The sequence below is a fragment of the Tachypleus tridentatus genome, chromosome 13, assembly GCF_004210375.1.
Source record: "Tachypleus tridentatus isolate NWPU-2018 chromosome 13, ASM421037v1, whole genome shotgun sequence".
NCBI classification, from domain to species: Eukaryota; Metazoa; Arthropoda; class Merostomata; order Xiphosura; family Limulidae; genus Tachypleus; species Tachypleus tridentatus.
In genome coordinates, this window is record NC_134837.1 from 193968992 (window position 1) to 193986329 (window position 17338).

Sequence of the window (17338 nt, forward strand, 5' to 3'; positions counted from 1 at the left end):
ATCTTGCAAGAATATTTGAAAATTATGATATTATATAAGCAAATTAATGTTTTGTTTGTTTTTAAGAGCAAAGCTACACAATGGACTAATTTTTTATTCATCAAAAGGCCTAGCATGGCCAGCTGATTAGGCACACGACTCGAAATCCGAGGGTCGCCAGTTCGAGTCTCCGTCACACCAAATATGCTCGCCCTTTCAGCCGTGGGGGTGTTATAAAGTTACAATCAATCCCATTATTCATTGGTAAAAGAGCATCCCAAGAGTTGGCGGTGGTGACTAGCTGCCTTCCTTCTAGTCTTACACTGCTAAATTAGGGACGGCTAGCACAGATAGCCCTTGTGTAGCTCTGCGCGAAATTCCAAACAAACTAAAAACCTAACCGCATGTATCGAAACCCTATTTTAAAAGTTCTAGTCTTCCAATCTCACTACTGAACGACCGATAGAAGTAGGGTAAATTAATGTGTTATTTTATGTACATATTATCTCCTTGTTTGTTCTTAAAATGTTAAATGTGTTAGAAAAATTTGTACTTGAAAGTAATTTAGCAACAAAAACTAAATAAAAACACAGCAAAACGTTTTCAGCCATAAAGGACTTTTCTTTACTTCTAACTTAAATATGCAATGTTTCAGAAAAGTGGCCGGAATGCAAAGTGTCCGCCACTGAGTTCCGAATTTTACCGTTGAACCACGTGGGATTTAAAATTATTTTTTTGCTCTGCACATTACAGGCAGTGAAATCTGGTTTCTTGCGTTGTGTCTCCGCAGTGGCACAGCGACATATCTGTGGGCTAACAACGCCAGAAATCGGGTTCCTATACCCTTTGTTGTTTGTGTACAGTTAGTACATTGTGTAGCTTTATGCTTAACTTCAAACAAACAAAAATTGTTGTGTTGTAAAGTCGTAGACCTTGTCGCTGTAGCATTGGGGACGACTGAAGATTAAAATGTAAATATAATGGTAATCAAAAAATTGTTAGTTAGTTTGTTTGGGAATATCGCGCAAAGCTACATGAGGGCTATCTGCGCTAGCTATCTCTAATTTAGCAGTGTGAGACTAGAGGGAAGGCAGCTAGTTATCACCACCTACTGCCAACTCTTGGGCTACTCTTTTACCAACGAATAGTGGGATTGACTGTAGCATTATAACGCTCCCACGGCTGAAAGGGCGAGCATGTTTGGTGCAATGGCGATTCGAACCCGCGACCCTCAGTTTACGAGTCGAATGCCTTAATCCATCTGGCCATGCCGAGCCCAAAAGATTGTTGGAATTTGTACATTTGGTCGGGCAATTTGAGATCAGTGTTGAAATTGCATTAGATGGAAACCACACATGAATACTATTAACTTTAAATTATGCATATGATCAGTTATTAATAAATATTTTACATTTGGTTCTAAATATTCTTCTTCAAGTGTTTTGCTTATGGTTTTAATTACATTTTAAAAGACTAACTTTTTAACACTAATTAACTTAAGATATTACTTCATTAAATTTATATTCACGTAAAGTGATTTATTTTATATAAAATTAAAATCAAATGTTAAATCCTATTTCTAAAAGTAAATCTGCTGTGTATAAGATGAAATGATTTTGACAATTTTGAGACTCACGATACATAAGCGCTAATGATTAATATTTACTGGATAACATACGTGATTGTGTTCCGGTATTAAACATTACAATAACAACGTGAAATACTCTTACTACTTAAACATATGTGTAAGCTATAATGACGTTTAATTACAATTAGTTGCAAAATGCTAATACTGTCTCTGTAATACAGAATTCCTGTTACATTCTTTGCTGAAATTCAATTGCAATGGCCAAGTTCAGTTTTAATACTTTAATTTAGATGTTTGCTGGATGGCGCAATAAAATATTTAGAAAGCTTGTGAAAATTAAGAACCGAAAATATTGTGCATATGTAAATACAATGATGCAATATAAATATAAACTTTAGTGCACAAGTTAACATGTAATGAGTAATCAGTTACGCGTTAGTGGCAAGACTTATCAGTTTATTTAATTGTCCGATCGATTAGTGAAGGAATTCTACTAATAAATTTATAAGTAGGAGAAACACTATATCCTTTGTCTCAGAAGTTTTGTTAAAACAATGTTTGCGAACTTTGACGTATACTTTATGTCACAGTGAGCTGAAGCAAACGTTCTTAAAGATATGTTGTTGTTTTTTTTATAGCAAAGCCACATTGGACTACCTGCTGAGTCCACCGAGGGGAATCAAACCCCTGATCTTATCGTTGTAAATCCGAAAACGTACCGCTGTACCAGCGAAGGACGCTTAAATAAGTAAATTAAGTGGTTATCTTTAACTGGACTTAGCATTGTTTTATATCAAATAATCCCAAACAATCCGTGCAACAACAGAACACGTTACGACAATACTAGAACGTTTCTTTTCCCACTAGATAGAACTTGAATATTAAACAAATTTTCTTTTAATATATATAAAAAAGGCAGGTTCCGGTTGTAGTAGTTTTACTAATTATATAAACTACGTGGCTCCTCTCAAGGTTTTGACCATATATATGGTTTTGAGACAACTTGAATAGAAGACAAAGAAAACTTGATAAAAGTTCAACACAATAACAAATGTACAACTACTGGAGAAAGTTTTGTTCTCGTGTCTTAACCACACTCCCCTCCATATAAATTAATAGCAAACACTTTAACTACAGTCTCCCACCAACTACAATTGTTTAACTGTTTGATTTCTACTGTATCCAGTTAAAGGAGAGATCGGATAATTTTTGGAAATTCAAATGAAGCTTAATCATTGGTGGGTATAATTAGCTTTATGAATTATTCCAAATGTCACGACTAACAAGAAAGCACTCCTTCAACGGTAATTCATAAATCTCTTTGCCAAAATTCTCTTTTTCAGTCATGTTATTGATGAGTTCTCATCTGATTAACCATGTGATTTAAATTATGATAAACCATCTTCACCTCTCCTGTTATGATTAAAATCGTTTGTCAACTATTTTTCCAACTCTTTAGTTGATCCAAGTCAATCTGCATCACCTCAACATCATCAGTACATCTAATAATATTCACAAGTTCAATGTCATCTACAAATTTCACTAACTATACCCCAATCAAAATCCAGGTTTTAAGTATATATTTTTCCCTTTCTATCACCCACCCACCCACCACGAGTAAAGTACATCTTGATGACGAGAAACCCACTTGAAATAAACATGCATCTCAAAACGGCTGGTATGGGTATTAACACTTTTATTGATAAGGATATAACAATGTTTCGACCATCCTAGGTCATCTTAAAGTTAAGAAAGAGTTTAAATGTGACCGTTGACGGACACGTATTATGGACGAGAGTATAAACGAGAACGGGATTGTAGAGGGCGATGCAGGTGGATGGTAGGTTATTAATTAACAAAGGTATAAAAGTGTTCCTTTATGGTTGTTTAATTTTAGTTGCTGAATAAGTAGGGCTTCTTTGATTTTGCGTTTGTTTATGTTAGTTTCCCTACTTAATATCCAGGTGTTCGCTACGGTTATGTTGTGTTTGAGTTGCAGTGTTCAAAAACGTGTGGTGTTTTTTTTTTTGTTCTTTGAATCTGGTTTCAATTTTTCTGCTCGTTTCTCCAATACAGAAGTCGTGGCAGTTATTGCATTTTATTTTATAATGTTGTTGTGTTTGTAAGTGTAGTTTTTACATAACATGGACTTGAGTTTTCTATTTGTTTTTTGAATAAAAAGTGTTTACTGGAATGTTGTGTTTTAAGTTTTTTCTAAAAAGGTTTTCGCTGATGTCGGGAACATATGATATGCAGCAGTAGTAGGTTTTGTAGTTTGTTGTATCTTGGCATTTATTGTTGTTGGTCTAGGTGTGTGCGTAAATTTTTTCCATGGTTAGTTGATCACAAATTTTCTCCAAGATACATAGTCACGTAAGTAAGTCATTACCCAACCCCCACTGGTTATTTTTAGTTGATCTTCAGTGTTGCAAGTTATCCAAGGTCTTTTGGACATGCGAGATCATCAAATCCACACACTTACAACCATCTACCTAAGTAATAAGATCCTCAAAAACGATCAGAGAATTAGTTAACCAAACTTTTTAAAATAAAATTTATTCGCAGAAAATGATTTTACTAAGATTTTATTAATACTCTAGAATATTTCCCACTAAAGAAGAGTAATTGGCCAATAATTTCAAGGTCAACTTTAGCAACTCTCCAACCACCATAACCAACTTCGTTTCCTCATCTAATGAAAATTAATGACTGACATATCCGTCATTTGAACTTTCCCAAAACACGAGAAAAAGTATAGACCTGGTACTTTATCTATTGTTAATCTCTCGCTCAATCTACTCACTATCAATATTATCTAGATGATTGAAGTCAATTCTGATTTTCAGGAATATTGATTAACGCTGTGGTTCCTTTTTGTTTCAGAAAATACCGGAAGTGTGTGGTGTCCAAATAATTTTTGTTTAATACTTTATAATTTCCAAGTTAAGGAATAGCCAAAAATAAGTAATTGATGAGCAAAACACGTATGGCGTTTTATATGCATCTTATGTTGAAAACCATACACACACAACAGAACTAAACAGTTTTATAATATGCATACTTCTCTGAAGATAATAATAATGAAAAACTTGTCGCCATCTTCTTAACGACCATGTTATCAGCTTTATGGAATTATGGTTTATTTACTATTTTTGACATCACACTGTTCCAGTATCAAATAATCCAAGGATGGATTTAATATGATTTTAAAATAAATGCAGAATCAAACCAAAATACAGACAAAATTAATACTAAATTAGTCATTTAATGTAGAAGTTAAAAATAAACTGGCACTAAAAAACATTAAACAATGTGTGAGAATGACAATTTTTCCATCGCTAGACCTTTTCCATTTTTCACATCTTAATTATTATAACAAATTTTATTAAATGAAACAACGAAACCATGTCTGGTTATGTATGGATATTAAACACTTTAATTTCACAGTAGGTATATAGCAAATACAACTGGAAGAGTATTGTGGTAGCCCCACTTGCTGCATATTAGATATACACACAAAATTTAATGAGATAACACCCTATAGCTAAAAAAAAATATTAAAATAAGAACTGTCATATTGATATTGGCAGATGAAATTCTACTTAAGAATAAAGCAGATAGGTCCACAGTATACAAATGATTTAATTAGTACAAGTATCTTAATGCTCTATGGACACTAGGTTTAACATTTCAACATTCAAATCTTAATTTTTGCCTTCCACTGTACGATGAATTTGAAAGTTACAACTGTTTTCTACTGTAATATTTCATTGACATATGCCAGCCATGGATGAAAGACTGGTGAATATATGGCATACAGAAACAAACCTTCTTCAAATGTCAGGCAGGTAACTACAATAACAAACGTTATGCACAATAGATCAAATTCTTAATCTAGGAAATTCCACCAAAATGTCAAAGTCTCTTATTCAGGTTGAGAAGTTACACCCCATTGAACCAAACACTCAAGTTTTTAAGGTGTGAAGACAGGGTTGTATTTTATAGAACTACAGTAAAATAATACTTTGGTATCATTACTTATGAGGGCAATCATTCTTCAAAATCATTCTATCCCTACCAGTTTATTTTTTTTAAACCTCTGACACTGGTGGGTCCAACACAATTCCTCTCAGGTGTTTTTAACCAGCATACCTTCTTAACCATGTCACCATAAAAACAAATTTTAAACTGGTAAAATTTTCTAATTCTAAATTATTCATTTAATAAGCTGTAAATTTTCTATATATGATAAATCTGTTTACAAGTTTTTTTCCGAATCAGATTTAAGTCTCCAAAAGATTTTCTCATGCATGCATTCACACACACAAAACTGTGTTACAGGTCTGGTGTTTTCCCTATGTTATGCAAATAACAAGTGTTCTCTAGCATTTCTATGTGAAGGCAGCTGTTTGGTGCACCAAGTTGTAGAAGATGAAAACCTGTGGTGGCTATGCATACAAGGTTAAAAATGTTGAACAACCAATCAATTTTTAGAACTCTATGCAAGCACATAAAAGTTTAGGCTATTGTATTAAAATATTTCATAAAGCTCACATATAAGTTAGAAAGTGTTATATACATTTACCTTCCAAAAACAATCACACAATGCAGACAACAAAAACATTTCATAAAACATTGATTCAGTGTGAAACACCATCAGTAAATGAGGATAACCCATAATGGTTAAAAAACAAAAATAACATGTGGAGGAAGGTAATATATGTACTTTTTAATGTTTTCTACAGGTAATTAAGGGTATACCTGTTTTATACAATCAATAACAGGGTGTTAATTAAGTTTGAATTAAAACAGGACAATCCTAAAAATTATATAAAAATCTTTTTATGAAAATAATGTTGCCAAAGAGTGTTAAAGTATACATCAATGTGACATTTTCAACTGACAGCCATGTTAAAAAACGTTGAGCTCAAATAACTTTAAGTTCTCCAAACTTCTTATGAAAAAATAAGGTATTAGATTTTTAATAATAACAAACATTTTTGAAGAACGTTTTGTTAAAAATAAAACTAAAGAACTTGAAGTTCAAACACTATTCTGTTAAGACACTTTTGCATGCTACTCTAAGAATGACTGCTGTATTGTAAAGGTGGTGTCAGGGAAAACACAAGAACATGTAACACATTGGTTTTCCTTTAAGGAAGAAAATTAAACCAACAATACACTATTTCTCATCATACAGGTACAAATAAAAATATTCACATAACCACATGTAGTGAATAGATGTGGCACATATAAACCATAGATCTGTTCAGACATTCAAGCACATATAAAACCCAGGATCTATTCAGACATACAAGTATGTATAAACTTAAGATCTGTCCTTTGAGCAGTGTTTAGTCAAACTAAATATTGGTTTCTACTAAAGCACACAACTAATTTTGGAAGCTCAAAGGATAATACGACTGTTAAGAACATACCAGTGGAATTCTTGCTACGACTATGACATTATGAAAAGTATAATACTTCAATTGCAGTCAAACATTTTTTTGTTATAATCTATACAACAAACTAAGTCAAGATAGTAGCTTCACTTCCATCTGTTACATTTTTCAAAAAAATCCTAGATATAAAGTGTACTAGTTCAGATGACAAGATATTTATGGCAGAATATCTTCAAGTACAAGATAATCTCAAAGAATGTGACTGACAAGAGCTTTCAACCAAGCAACAACCTTCAACTTGTTCATATAAAATCACATACACTTATGTTATTAAACTTTCGTGATATTTACTTGCATAATAATGGTCAAACAGCACAAGGTGATAAGATTCATATTTGTGTGAAACACATTATCTGACTAATGTTGTAAAGACATCCTAATATTTAACAATTAACTTTAACATTTTTAGAAGTGGACTGCAGAAAAATAAATGCATTTACAAATAATGGAAGTAATACTAGAAACAAAACAAAATTTTCAAAGACAGTTTCAGTATTATAAAAATTAGAACTTTTTTCTTGCATGGAAACTGAGAATTCATCAAGAATGTTTCTTTGACTTTTGTTTTTTTTTAAATCCTTCACTAATCTTACACAAATATTTCCTTGTACTATAAGTCTCAATATTATGCTTCAACATGTGCAGTGGTTCATGAAAATGCACTTGAAGATTAATTCCAAATGATTGTCCATTTTTCATATAAAACTTAAAACTGTTTTTTGTTCTATTTAATAACCATATACAAGTCCCAATAAATATAATTTAGTTACCAGCAACCAGCATTTTTCAATCTTCAATGAAGATTTCATGTCAAAAAGTACTTCATACTGTTATTTAATGCAATGTCTAACAAATAATGTCAATTTGTTTTAAATAGAACCAAATTACAATGTAAAATGCACCATTATTTTGTGTCTGCAACTAATTTGTTTTAAATAAAACAAATATATTTTTGTAACTTAAAGAAACCCGTGAAGTTTGATGTGAAACACCACATATTCAAGCAAGAATTATAACACAAGCTGTTCTTAAAAAGTTATTAGTTTGAAACTTTCAGTAACTTATTACATTTTTATTACAGTATTTGAAACCACTAACAATATACAAATCACTAATATTCATAGCTAGCATACATGTTAAAACCCATTGAAAATGATTTAAATAGGCAGATTTAAAGGCTATTTAAATTATACATGACATTTATAATCTGCTATGTCATATTTAACATATCTCCATTTATGGGAGAGGGTTGTTAAACTTAGTTTGATTAAATAAGCTTCAGAGTGAGAGTTGAAATACTAGCACATGCCTATTTTGCATGGTATATACTTTTATACAGAAGAACTATTGTTTGTTTTATGCAAAATAAAGCACTTTGAATTACACATTGCAATCACAAAAAAATTACATAAAAGAAATAAACATCTCAATTATTAACTGTTCAATTCTGAGGTTATAATATACTGAAGTAATACTGAAATTTCTTTTCTTTTTTCTTTTCATTTAAATAAAATTCTACTTCATTTGGTTTCAAAAATGCTAAAACATGTATAATTATAACATCACAATAAAGAAAACAAATAAAAAAGATAAAATAGTGTTCAAGTTAAAAACGCAACTTGACAAAACCAAAACACATTTGAAGTAAACAAAATTTAAGAGCTGAAAGACCGAGAAAAAAAAAACCCAACAAAAAACAGGTGCATACGTAATGTACAACAAAAAAGAAATTAAAATAATACCAGAAACATTATCACCAGAACATTAAAATAATACATAATACTACTAAAATATTAGAGGCACAAAAGTTTATGGACATTCAACAATATAATGTTTCAATATGTCCTATTTGAACTATGCATTGAGATTTTAATACTTTAGAAATAAGCATTGTCAACATATCTGAACTTTGAATAGCAATATAGCGTATGTACTAGTGAAATAACACAAGGAGTTTAAACACGTGTATGTTCGAATTACACAAAATAAATGCATTAGCATTTCTACACATGCTTTTTCCCCAAACCAGTTTATATATTTTTATTCAGTATTTAACATATTTATTATAAAACAAGAGAAGAACTCCAGTTAAGCTGTCATGCTGAACATGCATAATCTTAACCATACTACAAACCGTTAAGTGATAGTATAAAGTTTACAGAATTGGTCACCACAAATAGTTATGTGCGTGTGTTAGTGCGTTTTGTAACAAATATTACATTTACACAAAACCACAGAAACAGTGAATACATAATGTTAACCAGTCCTGTGCGACTGTTCTGTATGAACACTAGACGACCCGCACAAGGATTTATTCAGAGCTAAGATACAGTAATTTGTATTCAAGATTCTCCAGAATGCTAACTGAAGTATTCTGTGGAACAGGTTTCATGGTTTACTCTACAATACCCCAGTAGAAGAATGGTTTTATTGTTTTATTGCTCAAAATATCACCTTACAAATTCATGCTAGCTTACCATGCACACTAGGGCACAAGAATGACTCATCACAAAACCTTACGAGGTAATCTTACACACATACACACAAAAAACTTTTCCTTACAACATTTAATCTTCAACATACCAAAACTTTTAATTTAGCCAATCCATTCAAGTGCATATTTTTAAAGTTACCTCATGAAATGTTCTTTCTCGTGTCTCAGTATACAAGACAGTAAACTTCTGATGACACCATATGGTGAAATTTTAAGCATTAAAAAAAAAAAAATCTCACTTTACTGGAGTTATTAGCACAAAATAACCACAGTAGTATTGGTTAGATTTACACAACTTAGTTTCAAAAGGACTAACTGCAGCTCAGCTCTTTAAAGATAAGCGATACATCGTAGCTTGCAGTTTTTTTTTGTTCCAAAAGGAACTTCACAAACTGATCAGTAGAAACAGTACAAAAACTATGAATAGACTGCCAAGTACTAATACACCTTTTTATGAATGTTGTGAAACATGATTCACAGATATATTACAAACTGTTAACTTGTTTAGGGATCATTGTAAAGAAAGAAAAATGACTAACATTTTCATATAATAGCAATTTCTACTGCCAACTATACTGACATACTAATCTTAAAAAGTAGCTTATCAATAGTTTATGATAACTACATACAAAACAATTTGTTAGCTAGGGCTCTGCAAGTCTGCTTCCTTCAGCACAGACACAAGAGAGAATGGAGCTCATTTCCCATTTCAAAGTTTTACAAAATTCACAACAGTAACATTTGTAATAACCCTCTGTAACAATACTACAAACATTAAAATTAAGAACAAGGAATACATATATATCATATCTGATGGTGATGATGACTTTATCCAAACTAACAGAAATCAAAGAGAATTATAAAATAAGTCACATTCAGCAATCACACTAGCTTAGGGTATAAAATCAACAAAACTAAAATTAAAGAGTCCACAGATATACAAAGAACTGGATTTTTTAGGATCATAATTTTACTTATTCTTAACTAAATAGATTTACCACAAATATTAATCTTGATAAATAATGAGAAACATCTATGTATTAACATCGGTGAAGTTTAAAAAAATAAAAAGCATCAATTTTATTTTTAAGTGGAAAACTGTCCTTATACTAATGTTCTTTATTTATATACAAATAAAGTATTTTAAAAATTAAAGTACTGAGCAGAATGTATTTATGGAAAAAACAAACTTGAAATTACTGCACATGTTCCTCGTGCTGACATGATACTAAACCAGAGTTTTATTCAGTCTTCAATAAGAACCTCTGAAATTCCCCACCCCCACCCCCAAAGCATGGGTCCTACATTATACAAAATAATGTGAAAACAGTCATTCAAGATTACCTTCACATAATCTTTCTGCAACTATTTAAAATGAAACATCTACAACTTCTGTGGGAACAAAATATTTTAAATGTTATAAAAATGCTTTTACTTAAGTTGCTTCTAATTTTGCTACACTGAGAAGTGATTTTTTATTTTAAATTTGTATTCAGAGTCTGATAAAACAATGACCTATGCAGCGATAAAATGCTAACATAAGTAAAATATTTATTCCTTATTCTAAAGTGACAGGCAGAATTTATAACTAATTTTACATTAAATAACATTTCATAAACTCTGGCATCTATTGTGTATGGTTTATAACATCAACGATTGAAGAAAAATCACAAAAGTTTATTTAGTCTACCTGAGAAATAAAAATGAAAGAGATAAAGCTAGAAAAGCCAGAGTCATTACAGTGTTATTACTCAAATATATATAAAGAAAACATTAGCTGCAATTGTTGTAGATAAAACTACTTTTACTGTTACACCAGAGTGTTTCTATGCCTAAACAAACCCGTATACAAATAAATGTGGGAAGACACTTAGCAAAATAAAAGCAACAAGTTGAAAATGTCATAGTACCCTCAGTATTTAACAGATAGAAGTGTAGAGTTCAAAAAATTAAAAGTGCTTTTCTGTACATAAATATCACTTCAAAATAATTTCAATATACTACGATAATAGTACAGAAAGCATATCAATAAGAAATTTTCTATTGATATTATGTAAAATTTTAGAACAGTTCAAGTTTACAGATGAAGCAGCAGCTGCCTTTGTATATCTAAAGTCCATCAAAGACCTTTTTTTATGTTTTGGCTTCCTAGAATAAATCGTTCTTGTTTAGAGATCTTTAACAAAGCCAGTTGTAGTTTTACTTCAGTAATTGGCAGTCATAATTGTAAAATGTTCAGAAACAGTTTCTAAACTTAAATATGAAAACCTATAAAACTGGATCTCATGTTAACAAACACAAACTGCTCCTTTCTTAGCTTGCAAAAAAACCCAAAAAAAACCCAACTAACAAACTTTCCAAATAAACCAAGGCACCTCACCTACAAACGTGTTTCATCATTCAGATTCTATTAAAAACTTTTTTTTAAAATAGAACATCCAGTGACCATCAGAAATAGTTCTACAGCAGTAATAGTTCGCTTTAAAAAATTGTTGATGACAGCAACTGGTCACGTGACCAACTAGCATACCCACTTCCCTCTATTAAATCTATTCTTATTTTAGGGGAGATCAAGAAAAAGTGACTTGTGGCATTATTATACTCGTATGGGCTTATGCTAGTTTACAGCTCTGGAACCTTTACAGTACTCAACCATGAAAATATAGATTTAGTGAAAATTACAGTTTTCTGTGTTATTATTACTTTTTAATTATCCAGTGTATTTTTCCAGTTTCTGGTAAATAACATGTAAAACATTAAATGTTATTCTGACCAGTAGATGTTTCTGAAGTACAACAAAGCCAATATCCATGAAATCATACATATATTAAGGACAAATTACAACCTCATCAACTTTTATAGTTTCAGTGAATTAAACTCTTTAATTGAAGAAACTAATACAGGATAAACCCTCAACACAAAACCAATGACAACAAGAAATTAGCTTTCAGCAATCTACAACTTAGTTTCACTGCTGGGATACAAAACATCAACTAAAACTGCAACTGGATCAAAATGTTAGGATGAGATTCTTCTCTACAGATCTAGCTAAATATTTGTTAGATTCTATTAACAAACATTTCTAGAAATCCTGCAGAACATGAACACAAAACAAAAAGACTATATAACTGTTATTTAACTTTCATCAGTGGTGAGAACTAATGCACTCATTTCTGTTATGTATAAAACACAAATACCAATCCAACATTGTAATTTAAGGTTTACTTTGCTTTGTACACATTCAGTTTCTAATTTGAAAACAAGCAAAAAAGAAAAAAAATACACGTAGAACGTTTTTTTTCAAAACTAAAATTGACACTTGTAAAACTTTTGAACACGTCATTAGAAATAAAAGAAACTGGAGGTCATATAAAAAGCTGCAATGTCATCAAGTGTCAGCATAAGTACTTGATGTCAGTTATGGAGAGTTTCACGTTTATTCCCAAAGTTTCACCAGGACCACCTACATATTATTCTTGTATTGAACTGCTACAAGTAACTTTACATCTACGGCATTAATTAAAGAACCATCTTACATTAAAAGTGTCTACTAAAATCAAACATTCCCCAGGATCTGAATAGTTTCAAAACAAGTGTTTAAATGAAGCATGGCAGAACATTAAGACAAAGTTAAACATTTTATACTAAAACGTATTTGGATTTTTCACCCTATGACACTCACTTCATCGATACTTCAGAAAGGAAACAAGATGCACTTGCTTGAGAAATATGGACTGAAAATAAGATATATATATATATATTAAATCTAATAACAAGTTAATGAAACATAGCTGTAGTTTTTTTGAATTACTGGTTGAATCTTTAACTCATTCTAGTCTTCCTGAGGACTGGTGGACTGTTCTTTGGTCTTCCATACTTTATGACTATGAAGATCTCAAGAAAGTTTCAGTGACCTCAATGTCTACCAACAGTTTCCTACAAACACACACAAAAACAATTTGAGGCTTAGCAATATAATAACTTGTAAATTACCTAATTCATCTGTACAACAGTTTACATAAGGATATGAAACTTCTGAGAGGCATAGTGATTCAGGTCCATCAAATTACTCAAAATTCCATATTCACAGTAATGGATCTAGCATTAAAGTAAACTTACATGCTTATAAATATGGATTCAGCCAGCAATGGCAACTAAAGCTAATCAGTAGGGCAAGAACAAATTGTCTTAAGAACCTAAAGAATTACTTGTCAGTTGATTTCAGGTTATACATGAAAATGTGAAAAAAAACACACAAAAAAACAAACAGTTAACGCTGAGTTCACAAGTGCTACTGATCATACTAATTGCAACTTGAAGCATTAAGCAATTGTTTAAGTTAAAAGATCACCTTCCTTTCCTTACACTAGGAAGACTTTCTGCATCTTTTGCATGTGGCAATGTCTATGAATTAATCTTAACTACTCAGTAATAGACGTTTTTTTTGTTCCATGCAGTTAAGTATTTATGCTGCAAGAGATCAAATCAGGGGATACCACTAACAACACTCCAGTCTGAAAGGGCCTGTCAAACACATTCTAATCATACCTAGCAGTGAAGAAAATTTGGGACACCACAGTGTGAGGGGTTGTCGAACAAATTCTGAACATACTTAGCAGCTAATAACCTATCAAGAGAAATGTTTCACAAAGTTGTACGATTAAGACTAAAAAAAAAACATTTGTTTAGAAGAGTAAAATTTGTATAAGTGATGTTAAATAGAGAGAGTTATGAAACCTTGCATAATGTCTAAAGGGTGATGTACATGTCATATCATAATCTCTAATCTTTGTTCTTTTCAGGCCATGTGATCTCAAAAGTGATGTCATTCAAATAGCTCAACACTTAACATTTTTCTGAGAAACATGGAACTTTTTTAAATAAATAAAACTTCTTTAAGGAGGATTAGTTTAAGGAATAAACTATTTGTGTAAATAAACCTTTATTATAGTGGATAATTTAGACAACATTACTGTTTGCCAGCTGTGTACAAATGGTGAATTAGTTCAAGGTATATAACAAGAAACTGTAAAAAGTAACAATTATTTACCAGTGATGATGACCAACTACTGATGTTCAATCTCAATCTTCTCAACTGTCATGTCAGGATTCATCATGGTAGCTTGCTGAATAGCTTCAGCTAGAGCACGATCGTAATCAATGGGGTCTCCTTCATTTTCTATGGTTATCTTCTCATCTTTAAATGATTCAACCCTACCATCCTCTTCCATTTTATACTGTTAAAAAGAAATAAAAGGATGTTGTGTTTTGTTATAATGCTTTTCTGAATAAATTTAACAATACAATAGTTACAAGAAAAGAAACATCTTTTCCAAATTAACACTTTTATTTTTGCTTGGAAGCAAGTACAAAGCTACACAATGAGCAATACTTTTTACTGCTTCCTCTGATTTCTTACAACAAAGCTAAGTTCCTTTTTTTTTTGGAGCAAGTGGTCATTTACAACCATTGTTTTAAATTTTAACATCTTTTACAAAATTATCACTCAAGTATGTATTATAATTATAGTGTTCTTTTCCTGCTTAAATATCACCCAGGAAAATACTGTAAAAAAGAAAAATCATAAATGGCATATCAATGCCTTAACTACAGCTCAAATAAAAGGTTTTGTTTCTACCTAACCCAAGTTGTTGTTGTTGTTGTTGTTGTTGTTGTTGTTGTTTTTTTTTCTTACCTGACTTAGGCTAACTTTTTCGTGTTATTGAAAATAAGTTCACATAACTATAGATTCTAAAAAAAGTATGTTAAGTTTTCACTTATTCTTGCTCAAATGAAACTTGTACGGGGCTCAATTGACATGACCAGACAAGCTCCCACCTTTGTACTGAAGGAGTGAAAGTCACAACACTAATTTAAAGAAACTACAATACACTCACACTCAGTTGGTTATATGGTTATTGCCATCCATGAGAAAAATGGATCTGATAATTTTCACATGGTAGATGTGAGTGTTAAATATTAGTCCTACTGATCTCTCAATACTTGTGTCTTGTTTACAAGTGAAATGGAATTAATCCATAAATATTACTGTATCATAATATTTAAAACAAGCACAAACTGTCCCACATATTCACTTAAAGAATCAAATTTAATATCTATTTGTTCACAACATCTCAATTCTAGTTTAACTTGTAAAATTTTACTAATGTGCCACAATATCATAAGACACCAAAACACCATTTTATATGTAAAAGATACTAGGAAACCCTGAATACATAACATGTACAAAAAGTTTACCCATTATAGACATGATAGTTTTTAATAGAAATATAAAACCATTTCACAAGTCTAAACAAGATTCCATAAAAAAAACTTAAAATTGTCAGGTAGTCTGCTAATAATGCCAGGCACAACATTGGTGAAATGTGTTACTTTCTGTCTTTTCATGCCAGTTTTAGCTATTCTATAAACTTTGCAATTTTCTAGAATGCACTTCATAATGCACCACAATAACACAAGTTTCATAAAGGAAAAGAACTTACTGCCATCGTTTCTACAGTCTTTTTGCTCAAGGAAGTAGTTGTAACAGAGGGTGATTCCACAGCTGTCGTGGGTTCTGATGAAATAGGTGTAGCAAATGCTGGTGGTGGTGGTGGCGGCGGTGGAGGTTCTTTATATTCAGACCTATAGAACTGTTTGGTTCTTTCTCTGGTGATAATTGGTGATGTGGTTATAACTCCACCTGCTTCTTCTTTAACATTTTCTCCCATTAGAGCCTGACAAGAATATTATATAAATATTTACAAGCAGAAAGAAAAACCTCAAAATAACAGTTTTAAAAATACTCAAAACATATGCACAACAATGTATACTTAATACTTCAAAAGGGCTTAATCAGAGTTATTAAAAAAAGTTAATACAGGAAAATAAGATGTCGTGAAAGTTAACTTTTACAGTAATAAGTAGATTTTGTTTACTTGTCTGTCATTAAGTGCAAACACACATAATGGGCTGTCTCTGCCCAGCCCACCACAGGTACCAAAACTAGATTTTTTTGCATTATAAGATCTCTTAACTTACTGCTGAGCTACCAGAAAGCACAGTTTGGAGAGATGTCCCCTCAACTTACAGTATTAATGAATTTTAGTCTTTATTTAAATCTTCTATCTACAACTTATAGGGGAATCACAAGTACATTTAATTAGAACAAGTTGAGCCTGGCAAGTCAAAGCTGAATAGGAGTACTCTAGATGTGATGTTCCCAAATTGATGCGTGAAAGTACTTTTGGTAAACAAATTAGAGAAGGAAGACCTAGAGAACAAATATCATAATCCTGAAACTCAGAGAGACTGATGTTTATTTAAATATTTACTTATAAAATCAAAAACTTAAATCTCATGCAATATTAAAATTTATCAACTACATTTTGATGGCAAGTTTATTGATATATGTTGATAACAAAGTAGTTTCATTAAATTTTGAATGTAACTGCGTCGTTGGACATGAGCACTTTGTAATACCCATAGTGAGAGGATTAGTGAAGTGTTTAAAACCATTAAATGTGCAATTACAAAGTAAAATTGTAAGTTACTTTTACTAAGTTGCTAAAAAAAATACTTCAAACTTGAAAAACTTCACTAATTTAAAAGTTTTGGTTGAGAATGTAAGAGATGGATTTATGCAGCATTTTAAAATGTTTTTTGATGATGCCATAAACTGACTGTGAAAATTACAGCAATGAAACTAAGACCAGTTTTTTACCTGTAATTCATCTAGTGTTTCCAAAACATTAAGTCCCATTATAACTAACAGTGTTCTCAAGGTAAGTATTACCTGTATATTCATGTTACACC

The 17338-nt window shown here is 31.3% G+C and overlaps 1 protein-coding gene across 4 annotated transcripts in view; it reads right to left on the bottom strand.

The window, feature by feature from the left end:
* Positions 1–4975: 4975 nt before the first annotated feature.
* Positions 4976–17338, bottom strand: part of LOC143240043 (band 4.1-like protein 3) — a 49490-nt gene continuing 37127 nt past the window's right edge. For all 4 annotated transcript variants that reach the window (XM_076481830.1, XM_076481829.1, XM_076481828.1 and 1 more), the window contains exons 14-16: positions 16027–16260; positions 14574–14760; positions 4976–13459 (exon numbers count right to left, since the gene is read on the bottom strand). In XM_076481830.1, the coding sequence (XP_076337945.1) occupies positions 14590–14760; positions 16027–16260 (405 nt within the window). In that variant the 3' untranslated portion in view covers positions 4976–13459; positions 14574–14589. The remainder of the gene's footprint in view (positions 13460–14573; positions 14761–16026; positions 16261–17338) is intronic.